The sequence below is a fragment of the Sinocyclocheilus grahami genome, unplaced genomic scaffold, assembly GCF_001515645.1.
Source record: "Sinocyclocheilus grahami isolate Dianchi unplaced genomic scaffold, SAMN03320097.WGS_v1.1 scaffold602.1, whole genome shotgun sequence".
Classification (NCBI taxonomy): Eukaryota; Metazoa; Chordata; class Actinopteri; order Cypriniformes; family Cyprinidae; genus Sinocyclocheilus; species Sinocyclocheilus grahami.
The window spans coordinates 113,745-136,953 of NW_015505781.1; the positions used below are offsets into that span (position 1 = coordinate 113,745).

The 23,209-nt window shown below is 38.8% G+C and overlaps 1 protein-coding gene and 1 long non-coding RNA gene across 2 annotated transcripts in view; both read right to left on the minus strand.

Moving 5' to 3' along the window:
- Positions 1-23,209, minus strand: part of adgrv1 (adhesion G protein-coupled receptor V1) — a 134,206-nt gene that overhangs the window by 75,784 nt on the left and 35,213 nt on the right. The window contains exons 29-64 of the mRNA XM_016240844.1: positions 22,077-22,292; positions 21,723-21,967; positions 21,467-21,648; positions 20,576-21,384; positions 19,927-20,142; positions 19,461-19,640; positions 19,216-19,379; positions 18,970-19,057; positions 18,324-18,402; positions 18,076-18,214; positions 17,841-17,982; positions 15,642-15,907; positions 15,314-15,489; positions 15,108-15,235; positions 14,861-15,030; positions 14,084-14,230; positions 13,843-13,923; positions 13,470-13,734; positions 13,203-13,325; positions 12,356-12,578; positions 11,990-12,194; positions 11,670-11,816; positions 11,086-11,341; positions 10,541-10,743; positions 8,164-8,340; positions 7,887-8,069; positions 7,524-7,703; positions 7,008-7,172; positions 5,058-5,178; positions 4,725-4,848; positions 4,431-4,569; positions 2,810-2,995; positions 2,145-2,380; positions 1,886-2,034; positions 434-632; positions 82-301 (exon numbers count right to left, since the gene is read on the minus strand). Of these exons, the coding sequence (XP_016096330.1) occupies positions 82-301; positions 434-632; positions 1,886-2,034; positions 2,145-2,380; positions 2,810-2,995; positions 4,431-4,569; positions 4,725-4,848; positions 5,058-5,178; positions 7,008-7,172; positions 7,524-7,703; positions 7,887-8,069; positions 8,164-8,340; positions 10,541-10,743; positions 11,086-11,341; positions 11,670-11,816; positions 11,990-12,194; positions 12,356-12,578; positions 13,203-13,325; positions 13,470-13,734; positions 13,843-13,923; positions 14,084-14,230; positions 14,861-15,030; positions 15,108-15,235; positions 15,314-15,489; positions 15,642-15,907; positions 17,841-17,982; positions 18,076-18,214; positions 18,324-18,402; positions 18,970-19,057; positions 19,216-19,379; positions 19,461-19,640; positions 19,927-20,142; positions 20,576-21,384; positions 21,467-21,648; positions 21,723-21,967; positions 22,077-22,292 (6,929 nt within the window). The remainder of the gene's footprint in view (positions 1-81; positions 302-433; positions 633-1,885; positions 2,035-2,144; positions 2,381-2,809; positions 2,996-4,430; positions 4,570-4,724; positions 4,849-5,057; positions 5,179-7,007; positions 7,173-7,523; positions 7,704-7,886; positions 8,070-8,163; positions 8,341-10,540; positions 10,744-11,085; positions 11,342-11,669; positions 11,817-11,989; positions 12,195-12,355; positions 12,579-13,202; positions 13,326-13,469; positions 13,735-13,842; positions 13,924-14,083; positions 14,231-14,860; positions 15,031-15,107; positions 15,236-15,313; positions 15,490-15,641; positions 15,908-17,840; positions 17,983-18,075; positions 18,215-18,323; positions 18,403-18,969; positions 19,058-19,215; positions 19,380-19,460; positions 19,641-19,926; positions 20,143-20,575; positions 21,385-21,466; positions 21,649-21,722; positions 21,968-22,076; positions 22,293-23,209) is intronic.
- LOC107557433 (uncharacterized) lies at positions 16,397-17,691 on the minus strand. The gene is made up of 6 exons (XR_001605388.1): positions 17,652-17,691; positions 17,406-17,493; positions 17,241-17,261; positions 16,760-16,838; positions 16,520-16,658; positions 16,397-16,427 (listed from the first exon to the last, which is right to left on the minus strand). It is a non-coding gene; the product is annotated as an uncharacterized lncRNA (long non-coding RNA).

Below are 23,209 nucleotides of genomic sequence, written 5' to 3' on the forward strand. Positions count from 1 at the left end.
AAGTGCTTCCCCACATGTAAAAAAAAATACTGATATTTTATGGCTCTGGAAGTGTGAGGTCATAGTCTAGACGGGGCTCACCGTGGCGTCTCCCAGCAGCCCGTCTGCTCTCTCTACAAACAGGGTCAGTCTGAGGGTACTGTTGGGGTTTGGAACGGTGATGGCGCTTTGGTTGATGAATCGTACAACACCATTTGGCGAGTCACTCTTGGCAATTGTAATTCGTGCAATTAGCTGAGCTCCAAGTATGGCACCTCCTGTGGCACCGGTGAGTTGCATCTCAAATATCTCATTAAATTCACTGGGTGGAAGACAAGAAATGATTAAATGAAATATGCTACAAGTTCACAAAACTCATCAACAATACAATATTCAACCACTCAGCCAATATCTAATAAGAGCATATATAGCAAGTTAATAACCCCATCCTTACCTCTCTGTGTCATCCACTATGGAAACATTGATATAGCTGAGGGTTTGGCCATGCTCAAAGGTGACGGAGCCATTGAGCAGGATGTAATCTGAATCAGGTTGAGCAGTCAAACCTTTGGAGATAAACTCTGCTGTGACCTGCCCATAGGATCCAACACGCCTCAGTACAGGGATGGACAGAACTCCTACATCCTCCTCAACTGAGACATAAAAATAATTGGAGAGACTGACAACAAATATATGTATGCATCATGCATTTTGACATACCAGTGTTATTTTATATATATACTAGTATAATATTTAAAAACATTTTCAAGTATCTTTTTTTTTACCTTTTTTTAAAAATATTTCTATTTAGTTTTCATTTCTATTTAATTCCATTTTAATTTTAGTGTAGTTCTTTAGATGTTAAAAAAATTATTTCTACTTTTTAAATCTAAATATGCAGAGACAACTATTAAAAGAAAACTCTCAAAATGGATGTCTGTTTTTCATACTGTACATGATAATGTTGTGATGTCTAAATTTACTTGTAACATTTAAAACTAACAATTGTATTAAAACCAAAATTAAAAAAAATTAAATTAAATAAAAATGTGTTCTTTAAAATTGGCCATTTATCGGTTGTCATCCATAAAATGAAAATAATTATTGGCCAGAAGTTTACCTATAAATGTTTAAAGGTCCCCTGAAATGCTTAGAAACCTGCAGCGTTACTCTATGTGTTGATGTCATTTTAACTGAAACAGGAAGACAGGGCGGGACATATCAAGCAGCCCCGCCCCTTTTTAAAATAGCCAATAGCGTTCCTTTATATCACAGCTTGGGCTAGAGCCGTTCAGAGCCGTTGAGCTCCGTAAAGCCGCATTTGACAGGGTATGCCAGCCACAATCTCATCCATATTGCTATAAAATATAGCATTCTGTGTACAATTCAAATAGCTCCGATACATTTTGTGGTCTGCTCCGTGCTATCGTGTCTCTCTTTGCACTGTTTGAATCGTTCCCTGTCCCCTATATAGTGCACTACGTGCCATTCACTGTACAGAAAATACTAATTCTGTGGACAAGTGACCGATTTCAGCCGCGGCTTCAGCGTCTATTTTATAGTGTAGGGGGCAGGCGCTTCAGATTCTAGAGAGCATTTGATTGGACAGAAAGTTTGATGAGAAGCTGAAGTATGATGTGACGTCAAAAAAATCGTTGAGCCGCTTTGTCGGAAGTGACGAACTGCAAGCTTTGAATGCTTATATCTTCTAAATGTAAATGTTGTCACTGTTTTAGAGCACACTGCCTTATAGATAACTTTAAGACTAACATATTGATACTAACACCCAAAAAACTTTAATTTTGATTTCATGGGGACTTTAAGTAAAGACTTTAAAGACTCTTCAAAAAACACACAAAAAAAACATAAAAGATCTGAGAAAAAAATAAGGAAAGCATAAAAGTACCAGTGATGTTGACATATTTGGGGTCAAACTCCAGAATGCCCTCAGCATTGTCATTTTTCTGGATGATCACCATGAGGGAGGAAAGATTGCCAATAGCTGGAGGCTGGTCAATTTGTAGGCTGAACTCTCTCACTGTAAAATCCATTGAACTGAAAACAAAATTGAAAGAAATACATTTGCAGTATGCATAAAAGCAGCTAGTTAATGCTATTTCAAGCTACCGCATGATTTGGGTTTCAGAGCATAGGCTAAACTCTACCTGGCATTCAGAAGCTCTACTAGTGTAATGTTGAGGAAAAACTCCTCTGGTCCTTCTGGAAGGTCATCATCGAGTATAGTCAGCATAATGACCCTTGAGCTCTCCCCAGGCCTGAAGAGCAGCCGACCAGAGGACTGTCCAAAATCCTGTCCACTGATCGCAGTTCTGCCTTCTGTGTGGAAACTGACCCACACGCTGCCAAACAGACCCATGGAGCGAACAATGGTCACGTTTACCTGGTAAGAGACAAGACAATGTTGGAGAATCAACTACCTTTGAGTATGAGTTCACAGATATCACCATTCCCATCTCCTACAATTTATTCTAGGAAAACTGTAATGATCAAAGCTAACTTTGCATAGCCAGAGCTTACCCTGTGTGTCCATTTTTTAATTCAAAATAGTCTTATTACCTCTGAACTACTCCATTATATTCAATAAGCACACTGTGAAACCTTGGGTTCATTAATCGTGACACAAAGACTTTCATAAAGAAAATTTTCCAGTGTTTTTTTGTCATTGGATCAATGGTTGCTAGGCTATTGCTTTATGGAAGTTTTAAAAAGTTTCAATGACTTTCCCAGTCAAGGGGAACAGGCAGTAACACATAGTCCTCTGGTTGTGGTTTGTGTCTCATCAGTGCTAATGTCAAGCAAGGGGTCTCACAGCTCTGTCCTCCTCAGTGGCACGCAAAGAGGCTTGGGAGAAGGAGAAGAGCCCATGGGGAAGGTCACTGGCAGCCATAGTGATGGTGGCAACTTGTCTGTCAGGGTTGATTGCTGAGCCTGGGGTTAGAGAGCTCAGTCTTAGCTGATAAACACGTCTTTCTTCTGGGATCTCATCATCTAGTGCCTGCAGGAACAGGGAGAGGGAATCAATTTTCCTTTGAGTTTTAAGAGTCTAAGAAGTTTTTATAGTTTACATGGGAAAAGTTTGGGGGTCAGTAAGATTTGTATTTTTTTAAAGAAATTAACACTTTTATTTAGCAAGGGTGCATTAAATTGTTTAAACGTGACACTAAAGCCATATCTAATCTTTAGAATTTTCTACTCATCAAAAAATCCTGAAAATTTTAAGAGTCTAAGAAGTTTTTATAGTTTACATGGGAAAAGTTTGGGGGTCAGTAAGATTTTAATTTTTTTAAAGAAATTAACACTTTTATTTAGCAAGGGTGCATTAAATTGTTTAAAGTGACACTAAAGCCATATCTAATCTTTAGAATTTTCTACTCATCAAAAAATCCTGAAAAAAGTATGATGGTTTACATATCTTAAGTAGAACAACAGTTTTCAATTACAAAAATGTTTATTGAGCAGCAAATCAGCATATTAGACATGTGACACTGAAGACTGGAGTGTTGGCTGCAGAAAATTCAGCTTTGCCATCACATGAATATATTACATTTTAAAATATATTCAAATACAATTAAAAAAGAGTTCTAAATTAGAATAAATTTCACAGTACAAATAAGTTTTCACAGTATTACTGCATTGCAGCATTTTTAATCAAAGAAATGGAGCATTGGTCAGCGTAAAGAGATTTTCAAAAACATTACAAACCCCAAACTTTAGAACGACCATGTGTATTTCTTAGCTGTTTTACCGTCAGCTTAATTGTAGCTGCAGACTGGCGGTCTTTCATGACAACTTTGCCAGAGGTCTCCTCAAACTCTGGATCTGCAGCTGTGGTGATGTTCCAGAAGATCTCAATTTCACCAAAGATGCCTGGACCTCTTACAAGACTGCAGTTGATAGAACACAATTCATCTTCAGATTAGGGCAGTGTTTAGGAAATCCGTTTTGTTTTTGTTTTTTTGTGAATTCTATTTGGTGACGCCAATGGTGAAAAATTAAAGATCCAGTAACCAGTAACCTGTTGGTTGGAGAAGGTGAGACGTTTACCTGACCAGAGCTGTTCCATTGTAATCGTTTCTTGGCTCGCCAATCAAAACATTCCTGCTGGAATCAGCTATTCCTACAGTTCCCAGTGCACCCATATCAGCTTGAATTACAACCGTAGCAATACCTGATGAAAAGAAAAAGTAACTGATGTAAAAAGACGTCCAGCCAGAATATAGACAACATGATATATACTAAAATATCCTGCTCTATGAAAAAGAGAAACATTAACGTTTAGAAGAGAAACACCGCAAAAGCACAAATAGCGACATTTTTGAAGACATAAACAATAACTGTTTCCCAGATGTTATCAATAGTGATAATATGCTGACAAACCTTTACAAACCCCAAACTTTAGAACGACCATGTGTATTTCTTAGCTGTTTTACCGTCAGCTTAATTGTAGCTGCAGACTGGCGGTCTTTCATGACAACTTTGCCAGAGGTCTCCTCAAACTCTGGATCTGCAGCTGTGGTGATGTTCCAGAAGATCTCAATTTCACCAAAGATGCCTGGACCTCTTACAAGACTGCAGTTGATAGGACACAATTCATCTTCAGATTAGGGCAGTGTTTAGGAAATCCGTTTTGTTTTTGTTTTTTTGTGAATTCTATTTGGTGACGCCAATGGTGAAAAATTAAAGATCCAGTAACCTCTGTTGGTTGGAGAAGGTGAGACGTTTACCTGACCAGAGCTGTTCCATTGTAATCGTTTCTTGGCTCGCCAATCAAAACATTCCTGCTGGAATCAGCTATTCCTACAGTTCCCAGTGCACCCATATCAGCTTGAATTACAACCGTAGCAATACCTGATGAAAAGAAAAAGTAACTGATGTAAAAAGACGTCCAGCCAGAATATAGACAACATGATATATACTAAAATATCCTGCTCTATGAAAAAGAGAAACATTAACGTTTAGAAGAGAAACACCGCAAAAGCACAAATAGCGACATTTTTGAAGACATAAACAATAACTGTTTCCCAGATGTTATCAATAGTGATAATATGCTGACAAACCTCTAACTGGATCAATGACAGGCTCATTCTTTGGAGAGAGCAGCTGGATAGTGAATCTTTCCTCTCCCTCCAGAACAGCATCGGCCAAAGCATGAACCACCAGAGTTTTCTTTGACTCAGTCTACAAACAATAAAACAATTTAACAACTGTGATTATCTCACTGTGGCATAGGTAAAAGTGCTGTTCAATTAATTTAAAGGGATAGTTCACCAAAAAAAAGACAATTACGTCATGAATTACTCACCCTCATGTTGTTCTAAACCCGTAAACCCTTCGTTCATCTTCGGAACACAAATTTAACAAAGATACTTTGGATGAAATCCGAGAGCTTTCTGACCCTTCAAGAGAGTACCACGGCGAATGCGTGTGGTGCTGCTGATGTAGAACGTGTATGCGCCTTGTTTAGAAGCAGAGGACTGCACACGTATGCATCGTGGTATTCTCGTGAATGGGCGGCGGACTGTCCCGAAACAGAAGAAATTGTTAGGCAAGGCAAGTTTATTTATATAGCACATTTCATACACAATGGTAATGCAAAGTGCTTTACATAAAAGAAATGAAAAAAAATAATAATAATGACAACAATAAAATAAGGAATTAAACATTTTGAAAATGATTAAAAAATGTATTTAAAAGGTTTAAAATTAATTTAAAACAGTTAAGAATAGAAAATGATTATACATCAAATATATTGCAATCAGTTCGGACATTGCACAGTGCTCTTTCAGTAAATGCACAGCTAAACAGATGAGTTTTGAGTCTGCATTTAAATGTGACTAATGTTTTAGCACATCTGATCTCTTCTGGAAGCTGATTCCAACTGCGGGCGGCATAATAACTAAAAGCGGACTCCCTTTGTTTTGTGTGAACCCTTGGAATTTCTAACTGACTCGATCATAATGATCTGAGTGGTCTGTTAGGTTTATAATCAGTGAACATATCTGCTATGTATTTAGGTCCTAGGCCGTTGAGTGATTTATAAACGAGTAAAAGTACTTTAAAATCAATCCTAAATATAACTGGAAGCCAGTGTAAGGACCTGAGGACTGGTGTAATATGCTCAGATTTTCTGGTTCTAGTCAGAATTCTGGCAGCAGCGTTCTGGATGAGCTGCAGCTGTCTAATGGTCTTCTTGGGAAGGCCGGTGAGGAGACCATTACAATAGTCCACCCTGCTGGTGATAAAGGCATGAACAAGATTCTCCAAGTCTTGACTGGAAACAAAACATCTAATTCTTGCAATGTTTTTTAGATGATAGTATGCGGATTTAGTTACTGCTTTGACATGACTACTGAAACTAAGGTCTGTCTCTAGAATCACACCAAGATTCCTGACTTGATTTTTAGTTGTCAAACACCTAGAGTCAAGGTATGCATACACGTTTGAGAACTTCACCTTTGTTTCCAAATGCAATGACTTCAGATATTTCCTTGTTTAACTGAAGGAAGTTTTGGCACATCCAACTGTTTATTTCATCAATGCATTGGCAGAGGGAGTCAATGGGGCTGTAGTCATTTGGCGATAAGGCTAGGTAAATCTGGGTATCATCAGCATAGCTGTGATAGGCAATTTGGTTCTTTCTCATTATTTGACTTAGTGGGAGCATATACAAGCTAAACAAGAGCGGTGCAAAAATTGAGCCTTGTGGGACTCCTCATGTCATGGATGTCCACTTAGACTTATGCTCTCCTATACTCACATAATAACCTCTCCCTGTTAAATGAAGTCGTGGTGGTTGTGTAGTAAACTAAGACCGTGGAAGATCCCTTGCATTCTATGGAGGGTCAGAAAGCTCTCGGATTTCATCAAAAATATCTTAATTTGTGTTCTGATGAACAAAGGTCTTACGGGTTTGGAACGACATGAGAGTGAGTTATTAATGACAGAATTTTTATTTTTCGTTGAACTATCCCTTTAAGACAATAGTCATATTCATATTCCATACTTACTCCATTAAAAATTAGAGTTCCATTACGAGGGCTTAGGTCATCTCTGCCCTCTTCCTGCAGAAGCCATATCAAATGCACTACTCCTTCACCTCCTGAGCTACGCACTACGGTCAGTGTAGCTATAGAAGCTAGGTCATTTAGGAACCGAGGCTCAGACACAGAGACCTGAGGAAAGATAAAGGATGTTACTAAGGTTCATCTTTTCAGTCGAGCTGATTATGGCTTTTATAAAGTAACCACAAAGGCATCCGAACCTAATGGCAGTAGTTAAACTAAGTAAACACAGGGTTACATCTTACCAAATAAAGTATAGCAAATACAAAAAAGCTGCCATGTAGAAGTTCAAGCAAAAAGTTACTTTAGAGATAATACAGAAATGCCTCAGATATCCAGAGTGGACCACTCACAAAGCATATAAATGTAAGGTTATGCAACTATCACAAGTAAGACAATTAAAACACATAGGCTAGGCTGCAAAATGGTAATATAGAACTAATATTTATAGATATTATTTACCACTAGCTCTTCAAACCCGAACCGACCAAAAGGTGAATCATTGGCCGGGATGCTGATTACCACAGCTGTCTCGTCCCCCAACCTCGCACCTCCAATGACTCTAACCAGTTTCACCATAAACGTCTCTGTGGACTCCACAACTGTGTCATCAATAATGGTGATCTCAATATAAGCCACTGCCTGTTCAAAAAAAAAAAAAAAAAGAGTTCACATTATTCATTCTTGTTCTATGTTCCACTTCCACTTTTTACAAACATTTCCAGCAAAAAATCTGGTAAAGCACACCATAATTTGCTGAAACAACTACTTCAAAATAGCTACAGTAGTAACACATTAAGATATATTTCTGATGTTAATCTTTACCTGTCCATCTTGAAAGGTAAGGTTTCCAGAAGAAGGACTAAAATCTTCAGTGTTGGCTGTGACCGTTTGCGCCTCCCAGTAAAGCACCAGTCTACCAGATCTACCGGCCATTCGCATGACAGCCAAGCGAAGGATGTTTCCAGGTGATGGTACCTCAAATGCCAGCACTGCCCCAGAAACATCCTAAAAGACAAGGGATTGCAGGAGCATGTTAATTCTTCATTCATAATAAAATTGGTACAAAACCATAATTAAAGATAATTAATTGCAAATCAACCTTTGAGACATTAAAACTAAGGACTCCTCTTGGATCATCGTTCTCTTGGATGGTGACCTCAGCTATCTCCAGACCAGGTCTCCTCACACTGGGCTGAGCTGCTCCTGTGTCTCCACCCAACAGCTCAACTCTAGTAATGTTTACAAGGAATGTCTCAGCCAGTTCAGAAATATCATCCTAAAGGCAAACACACATACCATCCAGGGGTTAATCCAATTTTAATCCTTACCTGCATGCATATCACATACTGCATAAGTTAAAACCCCTTAGAGACCTCATATATCTTAAAGGGGTTATATGATGTTGCTAAAAAGAACATTATTTTATGTATTTGGTGTAATGAAATGTGTTTATGCGGTTTAAGGTTAAAAAAACACATTATTTTCCACATACTGTACATTATTGTTTCTCCTCTATGCTCCGCCTTTCTGAAACGCGTCAATTTTTACAAAGCTCATTGGTCTGAAAAGCGAGGTGTGCTGTGATTGGCCAGCTATCCAGTGCATTATGATTGGCCAAATACCTCAAGCGTGTGACAGAAATGTTACGCCCCTTACCATATTGTGATGATGCCCTGTCAGGCCGGAGCGACGAGACAAAAACATGAAAACCCATTATAAACGAGGCATTCGTTGCATCCAGTGGGGAAATAATTATGGATTATAATGACTTCTACTGTCTTTTTACGCGTTGTGTTGCATCGCGCTGCATAAACATAAAACCATGCCTGCATTTGTGATCGGAAAAATGACAAACAACAAGCTCTACTCTACACTGCCCAAAAAACTGGCTTTAAATATAAAAAAATATAAAATATAAAAACTCTTTAAATATAATAAACGTACTTACAATCTGTGAGTCAGAACAGCCGGCATTGTAGTCTACTCTACCAGGATCAGGAAACAGTCCTCCATAAAATGTGCTGCACATATCTGAATATTTGGGTTGAAGTGTTCTGGAACAGTGTTGTAAATACAACTTAACCACTGATTTCTAGTCGTGTCCATTTTTGGAAGGCCAAACAAAGTAGTTTCACTTTCACAACAAAACACAGCGTCACACACGGCAGCCTAGAGTGAGCAGCGGCGGCCTAGAGTGAGGAACGGCCGGAGGCCTAGAGTGAGCAGAGGTGGCGGGCTTGAGAACGGCGCGGCCGGCGGATTCAATGAAGGAGCGTCCGGAGGGCTTGCGGCAACCACATGCGACGACCCCGGGCTGGACTCCACTTCGTCCACGGTGAAAGGCGATCTGGCGATCCACAGCGCAAATTTGTTGTATTTCCTCAGCAACCAGCACGGAGCAGCTCCAGGCATGACAAAGCAGATATCGTCCTCTTTTGGAAGCCCAAACAAAGTAGTTTCGCTTTCACAACGAAACACACAGCGCCTTCACGACATGGTGGCGGCAACAACAATACTACAGTGAGAATAAAAGTTACGCCTTCTTTCTTTGCGTGAACATTTGGGGCGGCGTTATGCAAATCTTCCCAGATAGTGATGTAGACATGTGGGGGCGTGTTAGAACGAGCCGTTTTAGGTAGGCGTGGTTTACTCTTAACTTTTATAAAGAATATCTCTTTGGATTTGAGACTTTAATCTTTGCAACTTTACAGATCTTCTTTATGCATCAAGAGCTTGTAACACTCCAAATAGAAAGGAAAAATTGAAATCGCATCATATGACCCCTTTAACATAAGGAATAATTTCCTTAGCAGATTCTAAGAAGCATCCAAAAAGCTTCTATACAATTCATTTTAAGAACATGCTGATTTATGTCAGCAGTCTGAGTCATAAACTTTCAGCCCAAACAAATTCAACATGTGGTTTTTGAGGCTGGACAATATGCAAAAATATCTAACGACCACTGCAATTTGCAAGGCACAAGCTATTCCAGGAACAAACTGAAAAAAAAGTGGGGTTCCTGTGGTGGTGATAGTAACTGGCTGTTGGCTTGTGCTGTATGAGGTCAATCAGACTCCGCATAGTGTGTCCTCAGACTGAGTGAACTGAGACTAACTGGGAATGTTTTTGCAAGAAGATTCATGTATTCATTCATAATGATAGTAAAAACAGTAATATTGTGAAATGTTATCACAATTCAAAATAGCCTTTTTCTATTGTAATATATTAAAAAATTTAATTTCTTCCTGTGATGGCACAGCTGAATTTTCCTTAAATAAATATTTAGCTACACATGTAAGTACTCAGTAAATTACGTACTCAGGGTTTAACCTAAACAATTTTAAATCACCAGCCCACATTTTCGACCATTACTGTGACTTGTTTACTAGGAATCAATTTAACATTCTGAAGATATAACTTCTTTATTATATGGCATCTCAGTGAAGCAGTTGGATTAGTTAGGTTGTAATACTCACAGGCAAGATGGTAATAGATACCAAAACAACAGTAGCATTTTCTTTCATGATGACTGTGGCTTCTTTGGCTACATAGTCCGTTCCCTCACTAGCCTGATTAACAGGTGGCAGGTGGAGGGCTGCTTTGGTGGTGTAGTAAACTAATACATCCCTTGATGCTCCTTGATCTCTCACAATACTCAGTGTAATGTTGCTTGGGCTCTCTGAAGGGAAATAAATAAAAAAAATGTAATATTTACAATCAGTGTATTTCAATATATTCAATATTTTCATATTGTAATGAATGTGACAATTATGTAAAAAAAAAAAAAAGCTAAATTTCTAAACTAATTGCAAGACTAAGTATATGACTAGGAAATGTGTACATATTTCTTATCAGTAATTTGGATTGATGGAAATTATGACATGTTGACTTAAATATTTGACTTACATATTGTGGTGGTACACCACAGCAATGTTTTTTGGCTGTCTTAGCCATTCATATGCTGTTGATTATATTATCGTGCTAAGTTCAACTGAGACAAAGTTAAACACAAATGGATTACTTTGAGGTTCTTGCGTAATGAAGTACTGGGAATCGAGGTGCCAGCCAATGACTCCGTAGGGTGAACCATTCGCTCTAATAGTGAGGTTTGCTTGGGTACGCTGAGGGTCGATCATGGCTCCTCTAGATGGCTCCATTATCCCAATCGTTATGACCTTGGTCAGGACAATGGTGACTTTTTCTGCTAACTCTGGAATATCATCAGCTAATACATTCAGTGAGATGGTAGCAACAGCCTGGTTCTCAGAAAATGTCACCTACATGCAAAACAGATGGAGAGGATGTAAAGAGGTCTGTAATTTATAGTACATTGTGGTTATACCGTATGTTGACATTTTGTTGTCCCAATTGGGAGGTTTATAGAATAGGTTTGAATAACAGGTTCTTTAAATAGTACAACGTTTTTGTAAACAGATGCTTGAACATTTTAATTACATATGTAACTGCTACAAATGGCAGCTTATAGTTAGAGTTGTGATTTTGGACTAGAACGACAGTCTGCAATACAAATGCACTATTTAAAACATGCAGTTCGGTCAAACATTATAACTAAAACAATTAAAATCAGAAAGCAGCAGCTCTTACCACTCCTGAAGTGGGAAAAATGTCATCCAGACTACCATAGGCACTCCAGTGTACTGTTAGTCTGCCAAACCTGCCTCTCATCCTCTCAATGCTCAGAGAAACAGGGTTATTATCCTCCAACTCATCCACCTCCCGCATTAAAGAGTTCTGTATACAAATATATTTTTATATCATCAACTGTGCACCAACGTCTTTGAATCTAAATTTGACAGTACTTCACATTTACACTATTAAAGATCATGCCATGACATTGGGTTTTGTGAGTTGTATATTCAGATAACAGCATCTGTGAAGCACACAATGTATTCTGATCTTTATACCTGTGCAAAGCCTATAATCCCATAAGCATCATCATTAGCTGGAATGAACAAGGTCACTTGACCACGAAAGCCAATTTCTGCCCCTCCTTTGGGGTTCTTGAGGCTGACACGAAAATGTTCTTCCTCCTCAGGAACATCATCATCAATTACATTCACTGCTATTTCTAGCTCACGGACACCAGGCTGGAAAAACAGCTCTCCTGAACTGAAGATAAGAGATGAAAATAGCAATGACCATCAGCATTAGACTGCTAGAAAAGGTATATACAGTATATCACAATAATAATAATAACAAACATTTAAATATAGAAATCAAACAGTTTTTTTTTGTTTGTTTCTATGGTTTACTTAGGAATGGTAACATACTTGGGGATGAAGTCAGATTGGTTGGACACTGAGGTCAGCTCATATACAACAGAGCTTGATTCTCCAGTGGCTACGATAAGACTCTTGGTAGAATTGAGAGAAGGAACAAGAAGGTACAGGAATTCTTGTGCAGACGGAGACTGCAGTACTTCAGCAAACTGCCTCAGATCTGACCTCCACGAGTACAGGGCTGAACCACTTAGACCCGCAAGCAACAGGTGAGCTAAGACAAAAAGAAACTTGTAAATCTAATTTCTCAGTACAGATAGTTTTGCTGTATACTGTAAATGACATGAAGTCTACACACTAGATATGATTGCGAGGCAAACAAATAGTTAAATATATAACTATTATATAAGTGAGACAAGACAAATACAAATTTACGCAAACAAAATGACTGTGCTGTATTATTTTACTTTTTTTCAGGAATCAAAAAGAAAGTTAAAAAGAATAGAGTAGAATAGAACAGAAAAAACGTATCAATGTAAAAGTACTTAATGTCACTTTTAATTTAATGCATCCTTGAGGAATATCATTATTATTTTTTAAGAGAAAAAAAATAAATACATAAATAAATGGTACAGTTGAATGATGGTGTACATGCAAGAAAGAAAGTCTGTACATTAGCCATAACCCAACCATAACCATACCCCAACCATTTTTGAGGAATATCAATACAATTCTGTTTTGCAAGTGCCATTATTATTACATTTAAATTAAAATACCAATAAACCAAGGCATATAATTTTGGTAAAGATGAAATATGGGTAAAAATACGCTTAACAGTGGAAACACACTAAATGTGATATTATTTAAACAGACTGCACAATACTGTCTGGCAACTCACATATTCCGGTAGGAGGGGTAAAGGGGTGGACTGAAAAGAGGCCGGGAAATGGGATGGACTGTGTCTGCTGGAAGAAGTTTTGCTGAGAACCCCACATAAACACTTCACATGTTGAGCTTGGGCCTTTTCATGGTGAATAATAAAGACAATGTGAACGTTAGATACTGATACAGGGAAGCAATGCTCATTTCAAGATCACTGTGTCAAAACATCTTCAAATTTAAAATACTCTTGAACTGCAACAGTGCTACTGACTGCACATGATACCTTCAGTAACGACGAGGAGGAACGTATCTCCTCCCATCTGAAATGATTCCACTTGCTTGACTCGAGCACTGACTTCTAAGGTTTGAGGGATTTGGAAACGTCCATTACTCCACTGGTATATCAGACACGGTGATGACGTTCTGTTCCTGCACACAGCCAGGTGCTGTGCATTGCTGCTGCCTCGTTTGAAGGGTATGGCTGTGGTAATGTCTTGCAAGTCAAGACTTTGATGAAGGGAGAATGAGCCTCCATCCCAGACAAAAATCTTAAGACAGAGAGGAATGATCTCAGTAAATTATTTCTTACTATTGCTATGTTAATGCATTCCAATTAGAACTCCAAGTTTGTATTTTACATGTCAGATTGAGTTTACCTCACTAGAAGCAATCAAATATTGCTGGAGCTCAGTGGAGAAGTGTTTAACGCTGAAACTGTTCACAGTAAGAGTCTGCTCCTACAAAAGGGGATCACATTGAACAATACACAAATACACCACATTAGAAAATACAAATCTGACCATAGTGAGATGAATCACAAGTCTATCACAGGATAAGCACAAATGCAGCTATTGTCGATGGCAGCTAAATAAAAAGATAAACTGGCAGCATACTCACTTGAGTGAGGTTGAGGTCTGCCTGAAGGCGAAATAAACTGATTGTGGTAGTTAATGACACAGTGCTGTGTGCATGGGAAACTGCCACATAGCTGGAGCCATTTACTGTAAAACCCACACAAGAGCTGGGATTCTGGATGCTGACAAACTATGAGAAACAGAGTGAAAGAGAGAAAAGGAATAAATAAGTGAAGAAAGGAAATAAAAATAGAAACAAACAAATAAAATAAATACTTATTGTCTTGCATTGACATGGTATGATGAATAATTAATTGGTCTTAAAAAATATAAATAAATTACAAAATATAAATAAATACATGAATTAAAATAACTTAATTACAAAAAAGGATTTTAAAATGAGTTCAAATTAATAAATCAACCAATCTTTGCCTGAACTTCATATGATATTGGTTCCACAGATTGCAAATGGGTTTTCTTAACATTAAATAAAACTGTAAATTTGACCCAAACACATGGTTTATTAAAAACCAAAACAAACTAAATTCACAGTGTATGATTATATGTACTGTATATCATTATAGTGAATACAATTTTGTTGCATTAGCTGATATAGTTAGGGAAACTGAACAAGCATTACAATTTTGAGTGCATTTTCTTCTACAAAAACACCAAGCATTGAGCTTTTTTTTGTCCTTGTATGCCTTTTTTATTAGATAGGACAATGTATCTGAAATGTGAAACAACTGGGAGGACAGAGGGGAACAGAACAGGCAAAGGAGTTCACATACAACGTGCTTTAACTGAATTCAGAGCATACCTCCACAGGTACTAAGACACCCTGCCATTTGTAGAGCACAGCCTGGTTCTGAGCAGGACCTCTGAGCAGCCTCAGGACCACACCAGAGTCTTCAATGGGCACTGCACACCAGACTGATGCCAAGCTATCCCTGACAGACTGATACATAGCCAACACTGGCTGTTCTCCTCCTACAAATACATTAAACAATCTGTGGTCAAACCGTTTTTGCTTACACCAAAATAAACTGACTGGTGCAATTTCTTACTCATGCCAAATGCTGTTCCTGACCGGGTCTCCCATTCCACACTGACGGCTGACTCCAACCCATTACTGCGAGATATAGTCAGGTACACCGTACCGCCATGCTCCTCCACTGTCAGGGTGTCTAGAGTCCTGGAAAATACACAAATACAGTAGAAGCAGGGGTTGTATGGGTCTAACAAGTTTGTTTAAAACAGACTGTGAATGTACCTGTTAAATGATGGTGATATTCTGAAGAGTCCTAGAGGAGCCTGATTCTGCAGTACGGTGATGAAAGTCTGTAGTGAGTCTCCCAGTCGAGCACCTCCAGTAGGGTTGGACAGAGTCACTGTGAATGTTTCATTCATTTCTGGCTCAGCATCCAGAACAGCCCAGATCTCCAAAGTCTAGAAACCAAATATGAGACTATTTTCTTTGACAAAACACTGGTTCCTACATGCATTTTTCTACTCTCCTACAGAGACATGGTGCTGTCATTATGCTTGGTTAACAATTTCATAAAATTCTCATTGCTCAGTAAGATCTTTTTATACTGTACCTTGAATCTGACTCCATCTTCAAGTACAACAAAGCCAGAGGAAGGTGTGAGATCATCAGTGTACAGGGATCCATTGACATCAGTGATTGTGAACTGGACCGTTACTGTACCAAATACACCCTGAGGAGGGTCTCGTATGATGTAGAGGGTGGCCACACTCTCGCCCAGACCTGACACTGAAGTGGGCTCCCTCAGCAGGAAATGCTCACTGTTATTGAAGGATATGATTCCATGGCCATCGTCATTGGCCAGAATAGTCACAGTAGCTGTGAAAACACATTAGACAAAAATTATATGGCACTGATCATGGACGATCATGAATGTTCAGTGTCTCCCAGCATACCAGACCTGTAGTGTTTTCTCCCAGCTGCAGCCCTGCCGACGGATTTGCTAGAATTAACTGAAAGGTCTCATCCCCTTCAGGAATGGCATCATCTAAAATCTGAACTTCGATAAACTTGTGCCGTTCTCCATCCACAAAATGGATCATCTGTGTAGGTATATATATCGTCAATAATTATTAACAATAAATGCTAGTATAGTTAATTGTATTTAAAAACTAGAAAGAGTGTTTGTGACTCACTGATGGGGTAGCATTGAAATCCAGACCCAACTGAGCCTCGAGATTCTGGGCATAGAAGAACAGGGACACATTTCCATACGTCCCGGCATCACGGTACGCCACCAGAGTTAACACGCCAATTGTCTCATTTATCACGGAATGGCATCATCTAAAATCTGAACTTCAATAAACTTGTGCCGTTCTCCATCCACAAAATGGATCATCTGTGTAGGTATATATATCGTCAATAATTATTAACAATAAATGCTGAATAGTTAATTGTATTTAAAAACTAGAAAGAGTGTTTGTGACTCACTGATGGGGTAGCATTGAAATCCAGACCCAACTGAGCCTCGAGATTCTGGGCATAGAAGAACAGGGACACATTTCCATACGTCCCGGCATCACGGTACGCCACCAGAGTTAACACGCCAATTGTCTCATTTATCACATAGCTGAGGAGAAAATACATACATTACCAAAAGATTTTTACTCAGCATAAAATGAAGGATACCATGATTCACATAAGTTGAAAAAAAAGACAAAAAAGACATACTCTATGTTTTGCCAGCCAATGATCCCTTGGATTCCATCATTAGCATTAATGCTGATCTCTGCTACAAGGCCTTCAGTATCTGGAAAGACAGGAATACATCATAAAAATAAAATAAAATTGTTTAAGGGTTAGGATTATGGGCAATGGCAGCATGCTTTGGATTTCAGGAAAAGCACAATAAAAAACAAGGTAATTTGCCATATTATTAATTATCAACTATTACTACACCATAGTCATGTACTAAAAAAACAAAAAACACTAATAGTCTTCTACCAACAGTCTTCACAAATCACTGATTATAAGCGGGGAGTGCAGACTGTCTTTGGGAATGATAGAGCTCATACTGCTGTGAGCTGTCAATTATATTGTCAGTTATCACCACACCTTACAAACACAGATTCTAGTTATAAAATGCCACTGACAATATGACAATAAGCACAAAGCACTAGAGCATATCAAGCACATATGTGGGTACCATTACCTTTTAATGTATAGTAAATCTCTATGAAAGGATGCAACAGGATTCAAGAAGAAAGTATAATTGAAAGAAGAACCTAAAACCTAATTAAATGTGACTCATTTAACACAGAAAAGTGAAAAATTATGTAAAACAAAATCAATCCGCTTAATTATCTAATCATCTTACTTAGTTTAGGGGCAGTTGGGAGGGTGGTTATGAGGACAGCTGATGTTATATTGACTAAGAAAAACTCTTGCAGCTCAGGGATGTCATCCTGTTAACGACAAATACAAATATGTTTCTTGATTAATTTAATTATGGTTAATACAATATGCCTGAGATTTAATTAGCATCTAAAAATAATTCTTAATTCATTAACATTAAAATGAAAACTGTAAGAATTTAGTCAATGTTAGATCAGCAGCATCATACATCTAAGATGGTGATAGGGATGGACACAGATGTTTGTCCATCCTGCTCACTGTTATTGAAGGATATGATTCCATGGCCATCGTCATTGGCCAGAATAGTCACAGTAGCTGTGAAAACACATTAGACAAAAATTATATGGCACTGATCATGGACGATCATGAATGTTCAGTGTCTCCCAGCATACCAGACCTGTAGTGTTTTCTCCCAGCTGCAGCCCTGCCGACGGATTTGCTAGAATTAACTGAAAGGTCTCATCCCCTTCAGGAATGGCATCATCTAAAATCTGAACTTCAATAAACTTGTGCCGTTCTCCATCCACAAAATGGATCATCTGTGTAGGTATATATATCGTCAATAATTATTAACAATAAATGCTAGTATAGTTAATTGTATTTAAAAACTAGAAAGAGTGTTTGTGACTCACTGATGGGGTAGCATTGAAATCCAGACCCAACTGAGCCTCGAGATTCTGGGCATAGAAGAACAGGGACACATTTCCATACGTCCCGGCATCACGGTACGCCACCAGAGTTAACACGCCAATTGTCTCATTTATCACATAGCTGAGGAGAAAATACATACATTACCAAAAGATTTTTACTCAGCATAAAATGAAGGATACCATGATTCACATAAGTTGAAAAAAAAGACAAAAAAGACTGAAAGACATACTCTATGTTTTGCCAGCCAATGATCCCTTGGATTCCATCATTAGCATTAATGCTGATCTCTGCTACAAGGCCTTCAGTATCTGGAAAGACAGGAATACATCATAAAAATAAAATAAAATTGTTTAAGGGTTAGGATTATGGGCAATGGCAGCATGCTTTGGATTTCAGGAAAAGCACAATAAAAAACAAGGTAATTTGCCATATTATTAATTATCAACTATTACTACACCATAGTCATGTACTAAAAAAACAAAAAACACTAATAGTCTTCTACCAACAGTCTTCACAAATCACTGATTATAAGCGGGGAGTGCAGACTGTCTTTGGGAATGATAGAGCTCATACTGCTGTGAGCTGTCAATTATATTGTCAGTTATCACCACACCTTACAAACACAGATTCTAGTTATAAAATGCCACTGACAATATGACAATAAGCACAAAGCACTAGAGCATATCAAGCACATATGTGGGTACCATTACCTTTTAATGTATAGTAAATCTCTATGAAAGGATGCAACAGGATTCAAGAAGAAAGTATAATTGAAAGAAGAACCTAAAACCTAATTAAATGTGACTCATTTAACACAGAAAAGTGAAAAATTATGTAAAACAAAATCAATCCGCTTAATTATCTAATCATCTTACTTAGTTTAGGGGCAGTTGGGAGGGTGGTTATGAGGACAGCTGATGTTATATTGACTAAGAAAAACTCTTGCAGCTCAGGGATGTCATCCTGTTAACGACAAATACAAATATGTTTCTTGATTAATTTAATTATGGTTAATACAATATGCCTGAGATTTAATTAGCATCTAAAAATAATTCTTAATTCATTAACATTAAAATGAAAACTGTAAGAATTTAGTCAATGTTAGATCAGCAGCATCATACATCTAAGATGGTGATAGGGATGGACACAGATGTTTGTCCATCCTGCATGATCACAGAACTGGAGACGTGTCTGAAGTCCTGGCCTGGCTGGGCTAGAGCTCCCTCAGTCTGTCTGAGGTCCTGCAGAGAGCCCTGCACAGTCTCATAGCTGATATTTACAGCACCTGTAGGGGCAAGAAGCAATATTTACATCCCCATACTACAGGACAAAACTTTGCTTGAGTGATTTTACAAGCGTAGCTAACCTGATGCACCAAACTCTCGGTTTATGTAAATCCTGATGGTGGTGTCTTTCTCATCTGTGGTCACTTTTAAGGATAAGGGGGCAATGCTGAGCAAACCAAACGGCTCGTCACTAGCTTCCACGCTCACCACTGCTTCCCGACCCTGAGCGTGCAGAGCTGCCATGCCTGTCTGGGTAACCCCTGAGAGAATTATATATTATGCATGATTATTTAAAAAAAAGATAACCATAAGTTGTTGGAATCAGAATTATTTTCATTTTATTAAATTATTTCCAACTGATGAATGATAAAAACCCTTGCTGGACAATCAGAATCCACCGCTTGAAAGAGTTTGAACATTTAAAGCAGCAGACGACAAAACTCTTCTATTGTCTTTCGTCGCATCGTCCGGTGTAGACACAATGTTATGGATATCATTCGTGGTGTGAACAAGCCTTAACTGTAAAAGTGGAAAAAAAAGAAAAGCACAGACCCTCTCTGACGATGACAGATCTTGAAGCTGTGTGAAAGCCCACCACACCAGCTGCATTGTCATTGGCCAGGATGAGGATGGTGACTGTGTCCGAACTGGGAAGGATACGGCTGCCACCCTCAGTGCTCACTAACCCAAGCTGTAAAGTCTCTGTGTCTTCAGGTTCCATGTCATCCATGATGACAAACTCAAGGGTCTTCTTTACATCACCTTTAAGGCACAGACAGGGGGCAATTTCAATGTTGAAATAAAAAAAAAATGGACTTCAGTTAGGCATTTAGAATTTATTTATTTAGAATGATTTATATTCATTTATCCTTTATTTTATTTAATTAACTGATATTGATTTATTTGATTGATATTATTTTTTCGAATTATAGAAATGCATTTCGCCATTCACAGCCAGTTTTACAAAAACTGTATTATTTTAACCCTGCATTAAAAAGACCAAAGCAGCGTTATCCCTGATTTAAGCTGCCAAAGATACATTATGTAAATAATTCCGCCAGAGTAAAGTATGAACATTGAAAAACAAGGTTAAAAATGACTCGTTAAAACTTTAAAAGTTTTAAAAAGCACACTCCTGACTTCTCGTGGCAAGTGTTGTCAGTACCACCAAAAGTACAAAGCAGACCAGACTTACCCTCTGCGAAGATGAGGGTCTCCCCCGTCCCATTGAAATCAGCGTTGGGTGTGGCACTGCCGCCAACATACTTCCACTCCACTGTAACCTGTCCCATACTGCCTCCTCTCCTCTCAATGACCAGCAGCACTGTTGTTTTTGGTTCCTCTCTCACTTCGAGATACAGACCATCTTGTGTGGCATTGGGGTTAATGCTGTAGAGCAGAAATATTCCAAACGCATCTCCATTCATTGCTATAGTCACCAAAGCTGTGTCTGGCTGCTGTATCGTTGGCAAGTTCTTGGTAGTTGCGGTCATGTTGACCAAGCTAACACTCAGGATTTTAATCACAAAACTCTCATCCACCTCTGGTAAAGAGTCAGGCAAGATGGGTACAGTGAGGTTAGCGACTCCTGATCTGTCTTGCATGGTTGTGGTCTGAGCCGTCATGGTTATGTAGTCGCTCCCAGCAACAGCCTGCGAGCTAAACAGCGAAGCGGCTGCTGTGGTGTTTTTTAAATAGGTGAACGTTTGTGGGGAAGGGCTCAGTTGTCTGGCCCCAGACGTTACCCAGAAGCAACTCGCTCTTGGGGCATTGGTGAAGCTGAAAGCTTGGCAAGCTCGCTCTCTAAGGCAGAACGCAGCACAGAAATTCAGGACGTTTGTGTCTGTGGTGATGTTGATGGGTCTGCGGAGGGCATTAGATGGCACTCCAGCCAATGGAGAATCATAGTAAACCAGGAAATCTCTGCCTTCCCTGAGAGCATTGCTTACGATATCAACTTCAGAGGTGCTATAAATGATCTCCAGCATTCCAAAGTTACCACCACTGCAGTGAAAAACACACAAAAAAGCAACATAACATACCATTCCAAGCAAAATGAAAGACATAAGAAAAACAGGCACATTACCTCCGTCGAACTGTAATGTTAGCAATATAGATCCCTTCCAGTGGCTCCTGGATGCGGTATACTGCTTGCTCAAGGTATACGGTTCCGTGAGGGTTGTCATTAGCAGGAACAATGATATCGACTATTTTCTCAGCCCCAATGTTCCCACCATTGGTGGCACCTATGAGCTCAACCTTTATGACCTGAATTAAACATAAACACTTAAGTAATATAGAGTTTTCATACATCCTTACAAAGCTTAAAAACCAACACTCACCTCTTCAATTTCAGGTACATCATCAGCCAAAACCTCAACTCTCAGTGTCTTTAAGGTTTCTCCAGGAGTAAACCTGACCTCACCAGACATAGGTCGCAGATCACCAGTGGCAGGTCTTCCATTGACTGTGGCTCTCCATTGGACATCCACATCACCTATAGTTCCAGCATTCCTCACTATGGGTAGGGACACCTCAAAAGCATTCACTGCTGGCTCCTCGATTGTGAAGGGTGCAGCCTGAAAAACTAACCGTCAAAAATACATTACATCTCTTCAAACTTGTCACCATGTAAAACACTGAACATGTTTCATTACTGAACTTCCATGACAAGCACGCCATTCATAAAAACTAACCAAAAGATCCATATGGATCATCTGAGGGTAGGATGGTAATGATGGCCTGTGTAAGGTCCCCCAGGAGAGCGCCTCCTGTTGTCTGGTTGAGAAGCTCAATTCGGAAGGTCTCTTCCAGTTCAGGCACCACATCATTGATGATGAGGATAGGGACGGGCTTGCTACTCTCTCCCTCCAGCAAAACCACATCAGAAGAGGCCACACTGTAGTCTTCACCTATATATGTCATTCAAAAACATATGATATGATTCAGAATACAGATGAAATATATAGATATAAAACAGATATTCCATTAATTCCTGCACTTATTTGTTTAAAAATAAAGTAAATATTACAATTTAAAACATTTATACATTTCAATTCAAACATGTTAAAACAGACAATTCAGATTTGACCGTTTTTGTGCTTAATAAAAGCGGTGCTTTTTTTCTTTGATGAATAGGCAGTTCAAAAGAACATTTATTTGAAACAGAAATCTGTAAAATGTCTCAATGTCTGCATTTTCATTACCCATCAAATTGTGCAAATTGAAATTAGAAAATTTGCCCAACGGAAACACGGCATTCTCACAAAAACTCTCATCTCGCAATTTTTTTTTAAACTTGCATGAGGTGGTTTTTCAGGCAATTCTAAAAAATAATATTTTGCAAAACTGCAATGGAAACAGTTTTTTTCTTTTCTTTTTTTTCACATTTACAGGTCGCCTGGCGTATGTAAAAGTCACATGATCATTCTTTAATGTAATATAACCTCCAAGAAACACCTCATACATGGCCGCTCTCAAGTATAAGGGGATTTCCTTGCCATTAACGCTTGGATAATTTACACTGCACACGTCTGTGGTGTATCACGGCTACGACACGGCCACCAGAACTGATCACAGCCAATGCTTGTGCTTATACCAACCGCAGCGCAGCAGGTTTCAGAAGTGTCCCAGAAGCGGCTCTCAGCGCTGCTTCACTAAAGATACACGCATTTGCCTTCGTCGATTAAAAATAAATTTAGTTGCTGTGATATACATAAACCTACCAACACCCGTCGCCATGATTTTCCGAACTGGGAAGGATACGGCTGCCACCCTCAGTGCTCACTAAACCAAGCTGTAAAGTCTCGGTGTCTTCAGGTTCCATGTC